General features: G+C 43.4%; 1 protein-coding gene across 11 annotated transcripts in view; it reads left to right on the forward strand.

The window, feature by feature from the left end:
* The window catches only part of LOC122557714 (liprin-beta-2-like), a 274,073-nt gene that overhangs the window by 165,148 nt on the left and 94,234 nt on the right, over positions 1-14,691 (forward strand). For all 11 annotated transcript variants that reach the window (XM_043705614.1, XM_043705608.1, XM_043705613.1 and 8 more), the window contains one exon: positions 6,413-6,526. In XM_043705614.1, the coding sequence (XP_043561549.1) occupies positions 6,413-6,526 (114 nt within the window). The remainder of the gene's footprint in view (positions 1-6,412; positions 6,527-14,691) is intronic.

Raw genomic sequence — 14,691 nt, forward strand, 5'->3', positions numbered from 1 at the left:
TATGTGCTGACAATGGAGACAGTGAATGGATATGGTGTTGGAGGGATTTTTATTTTGCCTCGGTCGTATCAAACCTGTATGTTGATTTACCTGGCCATTGCAGATTCAGTCACACTCCTGTCCTGTGCCTGACAGGTGTTTGGAGAGGATTTAAGGTGTCAGGAAGCAAATCACACACCGAAATACTCCTAGCCTCTGACCTGATTTTGAAGCCACAGTAGTTCTATAGCTTGTCCAGTTCAGTTTCTCATCCATGGTGTCCCCCCCCCGCCCCCCAGGATGTTGACACAGCGGAGGTCGATGATAAAGTGGCATGGAATATCCAGAAATGGTGATTAGATTCTCTCTCTCTTTTGTAGATGATCATTGCCCAGCACTTGTGTGGCTCAAAAGCTATTCACCACATAAACTGACATACTATTCTCACTGAACATGACGTGGTCTGTCATTCTGAGGTGCTGCAAATGGAACTGAACACTCCACAATTGTTAGAAAATGCCTCTAATTATAACTTTGAAGGGAAAACATCTGAAGGTGTTGGGCCTGGGATGTTTTCCAGAGGAAACCTGGAGCTGAGGAACTGGATTCCAACCCCCCCATAGCAGTTTTCCTTTTGCACTAGGTATGAATCCACCCAGTGTAGTTTCTTAACCAGTCACAGACAACTTGTCAAACAATCAGCATTTTATCATGTATTGTAAATTGTTGTAGTTTGATATTTTCATATTTGTGTACTGTCCTGATGAGTGGGAGACAAGAAACCTCAGCAAAATGTCCTTCTTTTCAGTGATCCTTGAGTTCAGTTTTGTTAAGGGTCCATGATGCAACACTTTATCAAATGCTGCCTTGATATCCAGAGCAGACAATATTACCTAACCTCTAAACTGAACCTCCTCTGTCCATGTTTGGATAAGTCTGCAGTATCTCTGGTGTAATCCAAACTGAGTATCAGTGGTAAAGTTACTATTGAGCTCATGCCACTAATCACTTTAATGACCAAGAGCAGACTGATGAACTGGTAATAGGTTAAGATCAGAGTGGTGCTGGAAAAGCACAGCAGGTCAGGCACCATCCGAGGAGCAGGAAAATCAGCGTTTTGGGTAAAAGCCCTTCTTCATAACCCTTACCCTAAGCCCTTCAGTGTTGATATGCTGTGCTTCACCATCACCATCACCATTTAACATGAATGTAGTCCTGCATTATACTCACCAGGTTGGCACCTCCTGTTCAAGCACACTTGGTCTTGTGTCTGGCACACACACGTACACCCCTCATTGACCTGGGCTTGAAGATAATGGTAAAATGAGGGAGTTGATGGGACATGAAGCCCTTCATTAAGAAACTACACTGGGTGGATTCATACCTAGCGCAAAAGGAAAACTGCTATGTGGGGTTGGAATCCAGTTCCTCAGCTCCAGGTTTCCTCTGGAAAACATCCCAGGCCCAACACCTTCAGATGTTTTCCCTTCAAAGTTAAAATTAGAGGCATTTTCTAGCAATTGTGGAGTGTTCAATGACCAGCTTGATTTTGACTTGGTTTTTCTTTTGTGGGCAGGATGTCCCTGTGCAATTTACCACAATGTCTCTTGGTGGACGTGTCTGTTGTAGTTGCCCATAAACAACTTGAGTAGGGACACAACTAGTTCTTGAATGCATGTCTCCTGTGGAGATGTTTGATAAATCTCAGTACATTGAAGCATTTTTGATATTGCATGCAATAAATACACTTGAGTGAAGACCTCCTATCTGTGATGTTGGTGACCATTGAGGCTAAAATGTATTGGTACTTGGTACTTGCTTGAAAATGACTGTAACTGCATGAGCCTTGTCTTCAGTGGTGATATGCTGTGCTTCACCGTCATCATTTAACACAAATGTAGTCCTGCATTATACTCACCAGGTTGGCACCTCCTATTCAAGCACACTTGGTCTTGTGCCTGGCGCACACATGTACACCGCTCATTGACCTGGGCTTGATGATAATGGTAAAATGAGGGAGTTGATGGGACATGAAGTTACTGATGGCCTTAAAGATGTTTTGTATGCGCAGTTTTATTTTGAGCTGCTAAATCTGATCTGAATCTATCCCAAATGGCAGGATGATATTTGAATTTGACCATGACCAATGGTGATATGAATTCTGTAAAATCTGGAATAAAGAGCTAGCCTAATGGTGGCCATGTAACCACTGTCGACTGTGTTGTAAAAACCATCTGCTTCACTGGCCTTGAGAGAAGGAATTCTGCCATCCTAACCTGCACCCCCCTCTCATTTATCTCTCCACCACCGAGGCTCCCAGGGTCATTCCTGATGAAAGGCTTTTGCCAGAAATGTCTATTCTCCTGCTCCTTGGATGCTGCCTGACCTGTGCTTTTTCAGAATCACCTTCTCGACTCTAATCTCCAGCATCTGCAGTCCTCAATTTCACTTAGTTGATTTTTAACCTCACTGCGCATCCTCTTCCAAGGATGCCTACCTTGAAGTTTTCCTCCTCCCTTGACAAGGATCTGAGAATCTCTCTCCCACTGCAACCCCCAAGTCATCTCCTCTGCTCTGAAGCTCTTCAGCCATTTCCTGAAACAGACTCGCTACCCCCACCTCCATCCACCTATTGCGCACTCAGCTACCTTCTCCCCGCCCCCGTCCCATTTATCTCTCCACCTTGAGGCTCCCAGCCTCATTCCTACCCAAAACATCAACTTTCCTGCTCCTCGGATGCTGCCTGACCTGCTGTGCTTTTCCAGCACACACTCTCGACTCTGATCTCCAGCATCTGCAGTCCTCGCTTTCGCCTAGGTGTCACTCCAGACCTACAGCAATGTGGTTATCACTTTGAGCAGTTAGGGATGGGTAATAAATGGTGGCATAGCAGCAATCCCATGAACAAATAAAACAAATGCATGAAATCCTTATTTTGCCCACAAGACTTTGTCTCCACAAAGACCGTGTCATTTGTTCCGACCAATAATGTGGACAGATGTACCAGCAGCAAGGAAATTGTTGAGGACAAAGTCATATTTGTGTTCTCTCATTAGTTCTTTCACCACCTGACATGCCTCAGTCAGTAATGGTGCCATGGAGCCACCCTTGATAGTGATTGAAGTGCCCCACTGAGATAACATTCTGTGATTATGCTGTCCTCCTCCTCTTCTGAGAGCTTTTTAATATGAAGGTGCACTGATTTGTAATTTAAGGGAGGGCAGTGGGTAGTTACCAGCAGGCGATCACCTTGCCCAGGTTTGGTCTGATGCTGTACTTGGGGTCCAGATTCAATGATGAACTCTCCTAGGCTGCTCCTTTCTGACTGTATGCCTGCCCAGCCAGTGGAAGAGGACTTCCCTAGGGATGGTAATTGACATGCCTGGGATATTGTGGGCGGCACGGTGGCTCAGTGGTTAGCATTGCTGCCTCACAGCACCAAGGTCCCAGGTTCAATTCCAGCCTCAGGTAACTGTCTGTGTGGAGTTTGCACATTCTCCCTGTGTCTGTATGGGTTTCCTCTGGTGCTCCAGTTTCCTTCCACAGTCCAAATATGTGCAGGTCAAGTGAATTGACTATGCTAAATTGCCCATGGTGTTAGGTGCATTAGTCAGAGGGAAATGGGACAGGGTGGGTACTCTTCGGTGGGTCAGTGTGGACTTGTGGGGCCAAAGGGCCTGTTTCCACACTATATAAGGAATCTAAAAACAATAACAATTGACTAGAAGGTCATACACAGGGTATATAACTGTCAGGCTGTGTTGTACAAATTTGTGGGACACCCCTATCAAATTTTGACACATTCTCAAGTGTTCATGAGGACGTACAGTACAGGGTTGTTTGACTTAGCTTTTGTTGGAAGAATTGGAGAAATAGTCACAGAAGACCTGCAACCCCTCAAACCAGTTTGGCCAATGTTATCATAGCTAATTTCTCCTATAGCAGAAGAGACTCTCACTACTGTCTGTGCTGGTGGCAAGGAGAGGATTAATGAGGGTTGGGTGCTTCAGTCTGAACAGCCTGGGACCATCACATGATTACCTGTACTGTGATTTGGCCATGGTAAGCTGCCTGAAAGCCTGAGCTCCATCTGCATCTCTTTTTCGTGATTGGCCACGAATTCTGTTAATCCTGTCAAGATAAGCGTTGTTGGTTAATTGGTGGTTTTTAGGGGCAAAGTGGTTCTGTTAAGTCAGATGTATATCAGATGTCTTTAACAGATACTCTCATGCTAACATCACCACATCATAGCATGTGCTGTGAAGGTATGGCGATCACATTCTCCATCTTACCTCTGATCACTTCAAACATAACACTCTACTGGAAGCATGCTTCTGTTATAAAAGTGTCCTCGAGCTGATATTAAGCTGCTATGTGCCTTATGAATGTAATATTTTATATAATAGTGAGCCATAATATATATTGGATTTTTCAATACCACAACATTCATGCCCAGTTCTTTTTTTTTTTTTGCACATGAGATAATATGTGCATTGCTGTAGAAGGAAAACAACACCCTGTTTGAGGCAAACTTGCACCAGGGATAGCATATCCAAAAGGGGGGTATACGGCCCATGTGAAGTCAATTAAAGACCAACAGCCCACAAATGCAGAAATCTGGTGAGCAGATGAATAGGCTCTTAAGCTTGTAGATCCCCTGAGTCATATCAATCCTTGTAGGAAAGCCAACATTATTCAATGGCAAAGTCACTCCTCCTTTTTGAAAGGCAGTAGGTAGTAACCCAAATTAAATAAACCTATGATTTTAAAATCCTCCCATGTTTCCACACTTCCTCCTTTTTTCCATTATCAATTCTCAAACCCCAAATTTTATCATGGAATATGCTGCCCGAAAGGGATTGAAGTATACTCAGTGGAAATTTTCAAAAGAGAACTGGACAAGAAAAATACTTGGAGGGACAAGAAATCAGGACCATTTGCAAAGATCAGAGGAAGTAGACCTACTGGATAATTCTTTCAAAGAGTTGCCACGGGTTTCAATGGGCTCGACCTGTGCTGTATCATTCTATGATTCTGAGAGATGATGGATAGTGTATATGCTGTAATGACACTGTCCACCCAATGAAGGTGCTACAGTGTCAAGTTTATGTAGCTGTTTTGAATAGGAACAGGAGAATTTCTCATGTGCTGTAAGAATATAGGATACAAAGAAATCAAGACTGGGCGGCACGGTGGCACAGTGGTTAACACTGCTGCCTCACAGCACCAGAGACCCGGGTCCAATTCCCGACTCGGGTGACTGACTGTGTGGAGTTTGCACATTCTCCCCGTGTCTGTGTGGGTTTCCACCGGGTGCTCCGGTTTCCTCCCACAGTCCAAAGATGTGCAGGTCAGGTGAATTGGCCATGCTAAATTGCCCGTAGTGTTAGGTAAAAGGGTAAATATAGGGGTATGGGTGGGTTGCGCTTCGGCGGGTCGGTGTGGACTGGTTGGGCCGAAGGGCCTGTTTCCACACTGTAAGTAATCTAATCTAATCTAATCTAATCAAAGACTGAATGGAAAAACTGGGAGTTTAATTACTTGCGTGTCACAGACTCTCTACAGTGTGGAAGCTACCATTCAGCCCATTGTGTCAATGTTGACCCTCCATAGAACATCCCACCTCTGTAACCCTGAATTTCCCATGGCTATTCCACCTAACCTGCACATCTTTGGACTGTGGGATGCAACCAAAGGAAGCCTATGTAGACCTGGGGATAATATGCAAACTCTACACAGACAGTTCCCCAAGGGTGGAATTGAACCTGGGTCCCTGGTGTTGAGGCAGTAGTGCTAACTATTGAGCTTGTGTTTATGGCAGAATTATTCCTCTGCCTCTAAACCTCCTTCATCTGAATGCTGCACATGATCTTTGACTCTTCCAAATATGTCACTAATAAGTAGAAATTCTAAAACAAAACCTGTGTCATAACCTTTCCCACTGTTGGACTGTGTGCTGTTGGGATACTTGCCAGCAGCTTGAGATTCCAATATTTGTTGTTTGCTGTGCACTTACATTCCTGTTTCAAGTTGCAGCTTGCGTGGCTCAGAGTTGGACCCAGTGCAAATCTTATCAGTCAATTGGGTGCAAACCTCAGCACTACCTAGGTTCCACATTCCTGTACAGAGTTGCGAAAGAGCTCTGTGATAGGCAAGTGAGCTAGTGGTAAATGAATAGATCCAATTGAGACTTGAGTAACTCTACTTCCTCATCTACTTTTGAGTCAGACAGGCAGTCAAAATTATAACTCAGACTCCAGTTGGAGCTGTCGTAAAGTTAGTTGCAGGCTGGAAAGTGAAATGACATTCTGTTCCTTTTTAATCGATAAGTTTTTAAGAGCACTTTATTTCCTGGTTAGCTGGGTTAAGTTGAGGTTCTTATCTTTTAATTCCATTTAGTGTGAACTTTCCTTTCTGCACTTTCTTCTGATAGGTGAGTGTGCTAACAGATCAGGTGGAGGCCCAAGGAGAGAAGATCAGAGACCTGGAGGCTTGTCTGGAGGAACATCAGCTGAAACTCAGCACAACTGAAGAGATGCTACAGCAGGCAAGTTTATTCTTCAAGGGAACATGTCATTATGTAGTTAGTGGAATTTTACTTGAAGTCTGCAGTGCAATTGACTCTTTAATTCGAAGCTGTTTATCCAAATGTGTTTTCAAAGCACAAAATGCTTCCTTGGTGCCTTTTTATTTCCACTGCTTAATTTGAATGATGGATTTGCGTTCATTTTCTACAGAACATTGGAAGGACCAGGCATGTATTTTCTCGTATTTGGGAGATCAAAAGTGATTGATTTAAATTGAGATGATTGTTAGATGATTAATGAAGTTAATAGTTTCTTTTTACTGTATCTTGCCTGGTGGCGGGAGTCCAGACCAAGGGGGAGTAATCTTAGTCAAAGGTAGGTCTCTCAAGGGAGATGTCAGGAAATACTTATTGCAATGGCTTGTGGAAATCTGAAAATCTCCTTGCAAGCCTGTTGAGTCTGGGATCAATTGAAAGTTTTCAAAACTGTGATTGCAAGATTTTTGCTGGTTAATTAGAGTTAAGGAACTAAAATGCTTAAGTCAAGTTAAGGCATAAATCTGCTGTGATCTAATTCAATGGCAGAACACAGTCATGAGGGCAGAATCACCACCTCCTGTTCACATGCTACTCTGAAAAGAAGTTAGGAGGAGTAAATCTAAGTTTAGCAGTAAGTTCTTCAAGTTGAGGTCACTTGGCTGATGGGCATGTTTTTTTTTGTGTTCACATGCATTGCCTCCTGAAAGTGCTGATTTAAGTGGAACAGAATGTATGTCTGTGTGAGAATGCAACTCTGTCTGCTGGAACTTAACAAATCGTTTCTTCCTGGAGATTCAACCTTTTTAAGTTTTTAAAAATAATAAACAGAAGTTGTTTTCCCCATAGTGGAACTTTGCAAAATCTGCTCCATTGGCCTGGTGAACAACCTAAATATTTAAAAAGAAACATTTTAATTCAGCACAAACATGCTCCTTCGCAAATTTTGGTCTAATAGTTTTGGGGAGTAATTAAACACAAACTATAATGGGAGGAGCAGAAGATGAAAGAACATGTGGTTTAACCATGCTTCTCTCAATATGCTTTTTTTTTAAACTAAGTGGATATTTTGAGCCTAGATAGGACTTGAATAGATAGAACATTGTAAACATCCTTGGGAGGTTGTAAAGAGCTGAAAACAAAAGTATTAAATCAAGCTCTTTTTTTTTTAATGAATGAAACATGGTGCTCAATATGTGTAAAGTAGGGTCCATACCAATCTTGGTAAAGGGAAAAATTTTGGTCAGGTCAGAGAGAACTTCCTTTCACATGAAAATAAGTACTTCCTTTTCTGTGGTACTATGGATGGCCTAATCTTTACAGCCATTTATGAACTTTTGAATTGCTTGTAATGTGTGAAATGATGCTGCATTTTTGCATAAACTATATTATAACAACGTCCAGACAATCTGGTTTTAGTAGTGTTGGTTGAAGGACAAATGTAAAGGACAGGTTACAAGGTACGATTCCCTTGATCATCATCTGAGTAACAGCATGGGATCATTTACATCCACCAAAGAGGACAGAAGGACCTTCTGTGTCTGAGACAGCATCTCCAACAGTGCAACTCTCTCTCTGTATTGCACTTGGAGTCATAGAGGTCTACAGCACAGAAACAGACCCTTCGGTCCAACTTGTCCATGCTGACCAGTTATCCTATCCTAACCTAACGTAGTCCCATTTGCTAGCACTTGGCCCATATCCCTCTTAAACCCTTCCTATTCATATGCCCATGCAGATGCCTTTTAAATGCTGTAATTGTGCCAGCATCCACCACTTCATCTGGTAGCTCATTCCATACATCACCACCCTCTGCATGAAAACTTTGCCCCTTGGGGGAAAGATATATTTGGGACCTCTCACCTCTAGTTCTGGACTCCCTCACCCCAGGGAAAAGACCTTGTCTATTTACCCTATCCATGCCCCTCATGGTTTTATAAACCTCTGAGGTCACCCTCAGCCTCCGATGCTCCAGATTGTCAGGAAGAATGTTTTACCAGAATTTCTCGAGGAGGACTTGAAGCTGCAAATTTCTGATTCAGAACCATGGTTGTTACTAACTGATCCATGGCAGGAATAGATCTGTGCACACATCTTTGATAGGCTAAATGGGGCCTCCGTTTAATATCTCATCTCAAATGACAGCAGCTCCAATAATGGATGCTGCGAGGGTTTGGAGGGGAGGGTTCAATCTCAGTAGTCTACTCAAACCTGGGAATGGAAATTGAACCCATAACTTTCTGACTTCGACTCAAAAGTGAAAACATGAAGAGCACTGATTCTTACTCCTCACCTCTCCTCCGCAAACACTTCAAGGAGTTTTCAGACTCACAAGAAAACCCACTGCAGATCCAATTTTGATTTTTAAATAAAAGCTTTGGGCAGACTTCAACAAATGTTTTGTTTCTGAAAGTATACAATATGTTTAACCACATTATGTGACTTTTAACCAAAAGTTTGAGGTAAAATTTTCCAAATGGGGCAACTAAGAGCAATAGCATAGAGACTGAGGGGTCAAAATATTTAGTTTATTCAAAGATTCTTTGTGGGATATTCTAGAATGATGTAGATATAATTCTGATGATGAAAGAAATCAAAAGGGTATGGGAAGAAAGAGGGAACAGGGTACTGAGTTGGATGGTAAGCCATGGTTGTATTGAATGGTAGAGCAGGCTCGAACAGGTGAATGGTCTACTATGTTCTGTCCCTATGTCTCACTCCCCAATCCTAATTTTAACTGGGCTAATGCACAGGCTCTGTTCCCTACCTCCCTCCTGCCTGGCTGCTTTAGGTACTCTGGCATCTTCTATCTGAATAACCCACATGCTCCCTCCTGCTGAATGTCTGTTGCACATTACCATAAAGTAGCTCAACCAGACACAACTACTTGTTCTTGTGTAGTTGCTGCTCCTCCAATCACAGAATCTATCTCTTGAAGAGCAGCAAGAGTGGGAAGGAGCAAACTTGTGATTGGAGAAGCTGGAGCATGTGATAACAGCAGGGTCTTTCAATTGGAGGAACAACTCCTGACAGATTCTTTCTCTTCCACATCTGGAAAGTGGCCTTCCTCTGGTCGTTCCTGTGATTAATTTTCAGGATTACTTGGGGGCTTTTGGGGGTGGTTTCACTTGCCACTTCTCTGTATTTTGAGCACTGAGAGATACAAGGGGAATCTGAGTAGGAATGGAAGGAAATGTAAGATGAAGTAGACTGGGAGGAGGCTCCCATGGTATACAAAGGCCAGAACTGACCAATTGGGTTGAATGGCTTATGTTGTCCGTTACATGTATTGGTACCGTAGGTCATTATGGTATAATGTGTTTTTTTCTCAGCATGAATTGGCTGTAACGCGATTGACATATTGTAGACATTATTTGGATAACGCAAACTTTCTCTGGGACGAGTATACTGGTTTTCTATTAGCGATCCTCTACAGTGTGACTTTCTATCATGGTTTTCCATAGTGCAAGTTTGTATAGCACGAGGTTGCAGAGGAACACAACTGTCACGTTCTAGCAGAGCGGCCTGTACGGGAGACAATTGTTCAGTGCTGATTTCTGTCTGACTCTGACCCCTATCCCTTTGGAATTATTGAGTTTCTGTGCTCAATTTTACTGGTAGTGCAGATAGCTTGCCACCCAGGACAGGGAGGGCCTGAAGGACATGGGAAACCAGACCACTCACTGTGCCACTAGCTGCTTGCTAGTCCAGCAGGTGAAGTTCCTCACCGCATTGGCCAGATCGAACAGGGCGACATCAGCTGCAAGGCACCCAGTCTTAGAATATCATCATGGCAAAGGATGCAGCAGAACTTTGAAATGTGGGCCACATATCATAGAGCAGACAGACACCTACAAGGTTGGTCTGTTAAGTCTTCGCGGAGGGGCAGGAAATTTCAGACAAATGGGATAACCTCTCATTTCCCAAACTTAATGGCTTCCCACAATGGTCACTGAGCACAATTGGATACTGTCCTCATTCAGCAAAAAAGAATTTGCATTTATATTGTGTTTTGATGTGGCCTCTCTGTAAAGCAGGGTTTCTCAGAAGTAGTACCAAGCTAGAATTAATACTCAGCCACTTAGAGTCATAGAGATGGACAGCACGGAAACAGACCCTTCAGTCCAATTTGTCCACACCAACCAGATATCCCAACCCAATCTAGTCCCACCTGCCAGCACCCAGCCCATATCCCTCCAAACCCTTCCTATTTATATACCCATCCAGATACCTTCTCAGAGGTTCAGAAAGAGTGCAGAGCATTTTCAGGTAGTTTTAAAGCAGGAGGGAGACCGGTTTAGGGAGGGAAGTTTAGAGTGCAGGGCTCTGGCAGTCTCATGCACTGCGACTAATGGCAGAGTGCAGAGAGCTGAGAGTTAGCGGAGGTCAGCTAGGTTTGGATCTGGGTTCCTCTCAACCTGATTCTGGTTTAAGATTTTGCAATAAAATTGCAGTAGGAGAGCCTCTGGGGCCACTTCATACCGAAGTTAATGTGCCAGAGTATTATACTACCCTGATGGCCATACTGCGTCCTTGACAGTTTAAATATAACCCAGCTATTTAGTTCAAAGCTGCGTCTCAGTAGTGGTAAAGCCTGCTTTATCTATTCCAGGTATTTACTGGGATTAGAAGTCCCTTTCCACTGAGCTACCTCTCTCTCAGCAAAAATCAGCACACATTCAAAGCTCCAAGCTCTGTGCTGTTCTTCCAATTCTGAGCCTGCTGTGTGTTAAAAGCAAGTGAAAGGCCACTTGTACTTTTTGTTCCTACGGGGGCAGCTTAGTGTCAGTAAATATTCCAACTTTGGCATGTTTCATTTTCAGATTTGCTCTGGTGTTATGCTAGTGCAGTGCATTGTCATTTCTCAATGTGGAGGAAAGGATTTCTTTAGGCTCTCTACAGTCCCTTTTCAGTATCTCCGAATGTTCCAAAAGCACTTTACAGCTAATTAAGTTACGTTGAAGAGTCGACAGTGTTTTAGGAAATATGGCAACTAATTTGCATGCAACAATCTTTCAAAAACAGATCTGAGATCTTGGCCCAGTAACCCCTCTCTTCAATAATGCTTTGGAGTGATATATTGTGGTCAAGACACACTCTCTGCATTTCTTCAAGTTAGTGGCCTTGGGATCTTTTACATCCATCTTGGAAGGCAAATTAGCGTCTCAGTTCAACATCTTTCTTGATAAAATGCTGCATTTTCTCAGTCACAACCTGACCTGTCAGTCTAATTTGTGCTCAAGTGCCTGGCATGGGCTTGGATGTATGACCTAGTAGAGTCAGAGAGTCATAGAGAAGTACAGCACGGAAACAGACCCTTTGGTCCAAATCATCCATGCCAACCAGATATCCCGACCCAATCTAGTCCCACTTGCCAGCACCCGGCCCATGTCCCCCGAAATCCTTCCCATTCATATTTAAAAGGCATTTGGATGGGTATGTTGCAATTGTACCAGCCTCCACCACATCCTCTGGCAGCTCATTCCATACATGTATTACTCTCTGCATGAAAAAGTTGCCCCTTAGGTCTATTTTTATATCTTTCCCCTCACCCTGACACTATGCCCTCTAGTTCTAGACTCCCCCACTCCAGAGAAAAGACCTTGTCTACTTATCCTATCTATGCCCCTCATGATTTTATGAACCTCTATAAGGTCACCCGTCAGCCTTTGCTCCAGAGGAAACAGCCCCAGCCTATTCAACCTCTCCCTAAAGCGCAAATCCTCCAATTCTGGCAACATCCTTGAAAATCTTTTCTGAACCCTTTCAAGCTTCACAACATCCTTCCAACAGGAAGGAAATCAGAATTGCACGCGATATTCCATTAGTGGCCTAACCAATGTCCTGTACAGCCGCAACATGATCTCCCAACTCCTGCACAATAATCTGACCAACAAAGGAAAGCATACCAAATGCCCCCTTCACTATCTTATCTACCTGCGACTCCACTTTCGAGGGGCTATGAACTTGCACTCCAAGGTCTCTTTATTCAGCAACACTCCCTAGGACCTTACCATTAAGTGTATAAGTCCTGCTAAGATTTGCTTTCCCAAAATGCAGCACCTCGCATTTATCTAACTTAAACTCCATCTGCCACTCCTCAGCCCATTGGCCCATCTGATCAAGATCCCATTGTAATCTGAGGTAACCACCTTTGCTATTCATTACACCTACAATTTTGGTGTCATCTGCAAACTTACTAAATATACCTCTTATGTTCACATCCAAATCATTTATATAAATGATGAAAAGTAATGGACCCAGCACCAATCCTTGTGTTCACTCCACTGGTCACAGGTCTCCAGTCAGAAACACAACCCTCCCACCACCACCCCTTGTCTTCTACCTTTAAGCCAGTTCTCCCTGTATTCTATGAGATCTAATCTTGGTAACTGTCTTTGGACTCTCGTTATCGTATTTCTGAAGGCTTCCCATTTTCCAGCCGTCCGCTTACCTTGTACATCTGCTCCCAATCAACTTTTGAAAGTTCTTGCCTAATACCATCAAAACCAGCCTTCCTCCAATTTAGAATTTCAACTTTTAGATCTGGTCTATCCTTTTCCATCACTATTTAAAAAATTATGGTCACTGGCCCCAAAGTGCTCCCCACTGACACCTCAGTCACCTGCCCTGCCTTATTTCCCAAGAGTAGGTCAAGTTTTGCACCTTCTCTAGTAGGTACATCTACATACTGAATCAGAAAATGTTCTTGTGCATAACAAATTCCTCTCCATCAAAACCCTTAACACTATGGCAGTCCCAGTCTATGTTTGGAAAGTTAAAATCCCATGCCATAACCACCTTATTATTCTTATAGATAACTGAGATCTCCTTACAAATTTGTTTCTCAATTTCCCACTGACTATTAGGGGTCTATAATACACTCCCAATAAGCGGATCATCCATTTCTTATTTCTCAGTTCCACCTAAATAGCTTCCCTTGATGTATTTCCAGGAATATCTTCCCTCAATACAGCCATAATACTATCCCTTATCAAAACGCCACTCCCCCTTCTCTCTTGCCTCCCTTTATATCCTTCCTGTAGCATTTGTATCCTGGAACATTAAGCTGCCAGTCCTGTCCATCCTTGAGCCATGTTTCTGTAATTGCTATGATATCCCAGTCCCATGTGCCTAACCATGCCCTGAGTTCATCTGCCTTCCCTGTTTGGCCTCTTGCATTGAAATAAATGCAGTTTAATTTATCAATCCTACCTTGTTCTCTGCTTTGGCTCTGCCTGCCCTGACTGTTTCACTCTTTATCAACTGTACCAGTCTCCAATTGAAATCTTTCCTCACTATCGCCCTGAGTCCCCCCCCCGCCCACCTTAATTGTTTAAATCCTCCCAAGCAGCTCGAGCAAATCTCCCTGCCAGTATAGTAGTCCCCTTCCAATTTAGGTGCAATCCGTCCTTCTTGTACAGGTCATTTCTACCCCAGCAAAGATTCTAATGATCCAAAAATATGAATCCTTCTTCCATAAACGAGCTCCTCAGCCATGCATTCATCTGCTCTAACCTCCTATTCCTGCCCTCACTAGCTCGTAGCACAGGGAGTAATCCAGATATTACTACTCTTGAGGACCTCCTTTTTAAATTCCTGCCTAACTCTCTCATATTCTCCCTTCAGAATCTCATCATTTTCCCTTCTTATGTCATTGGTTCCAATGTGTACAATGACCTCCAGCTGGGCCCTCTTACCCCCTTTAGAACATTCTACACCCTCTGAGACATCTTTGATCCTTGCACCAGGGAGGCAACACACCATTCTGATTTTTCACTGCTGGCCACAGAAACATCTCTTTGTGGCTCAAACGAGACAGCCCCCGAACACAATCGATCTCTTAGAACCTAATGTACCCCTCATTACATTAGAGCCTGTCTTGATACCAGAAACCTGACTGTTGATGCTACATTCCCCTGAGAATCCATCACTCCCTACATTTTCCAAAAAAGCGTACTTTGTTGAAATGGGGATAGCCACACAAGACTCCTGCTCTACCTGCCTACCTCTCTTACCTTTCCTGGAGCTAACCCATCTATGTGACTGTATCTGTGGCTTTTCTCCGTTCCTATAACTGCCATCCATCACACCCCCTTGCTCTTGTAAATTCCTCCTTGCCTCTAACTGTCACTCCAACCGATCCATTT

This window comes from Chiloscyllium plagiosum, chromosome 16 (assembly GCF_004010195.1).
Source record: "Chiloscyllium plagiosum isolate BGI_BamShark_2017 chromosome 16, ASM401019v2, whole genome shotgun sequence".
Taxonomy (NCBI): domain Eukaryota; kingdom Metazoa; phylum Chordata; class Chondrichthyes; order Orectolobiformes; family Hemiscylliidae; genus Chiloscyllium; species Chiloscyllium plagiosum.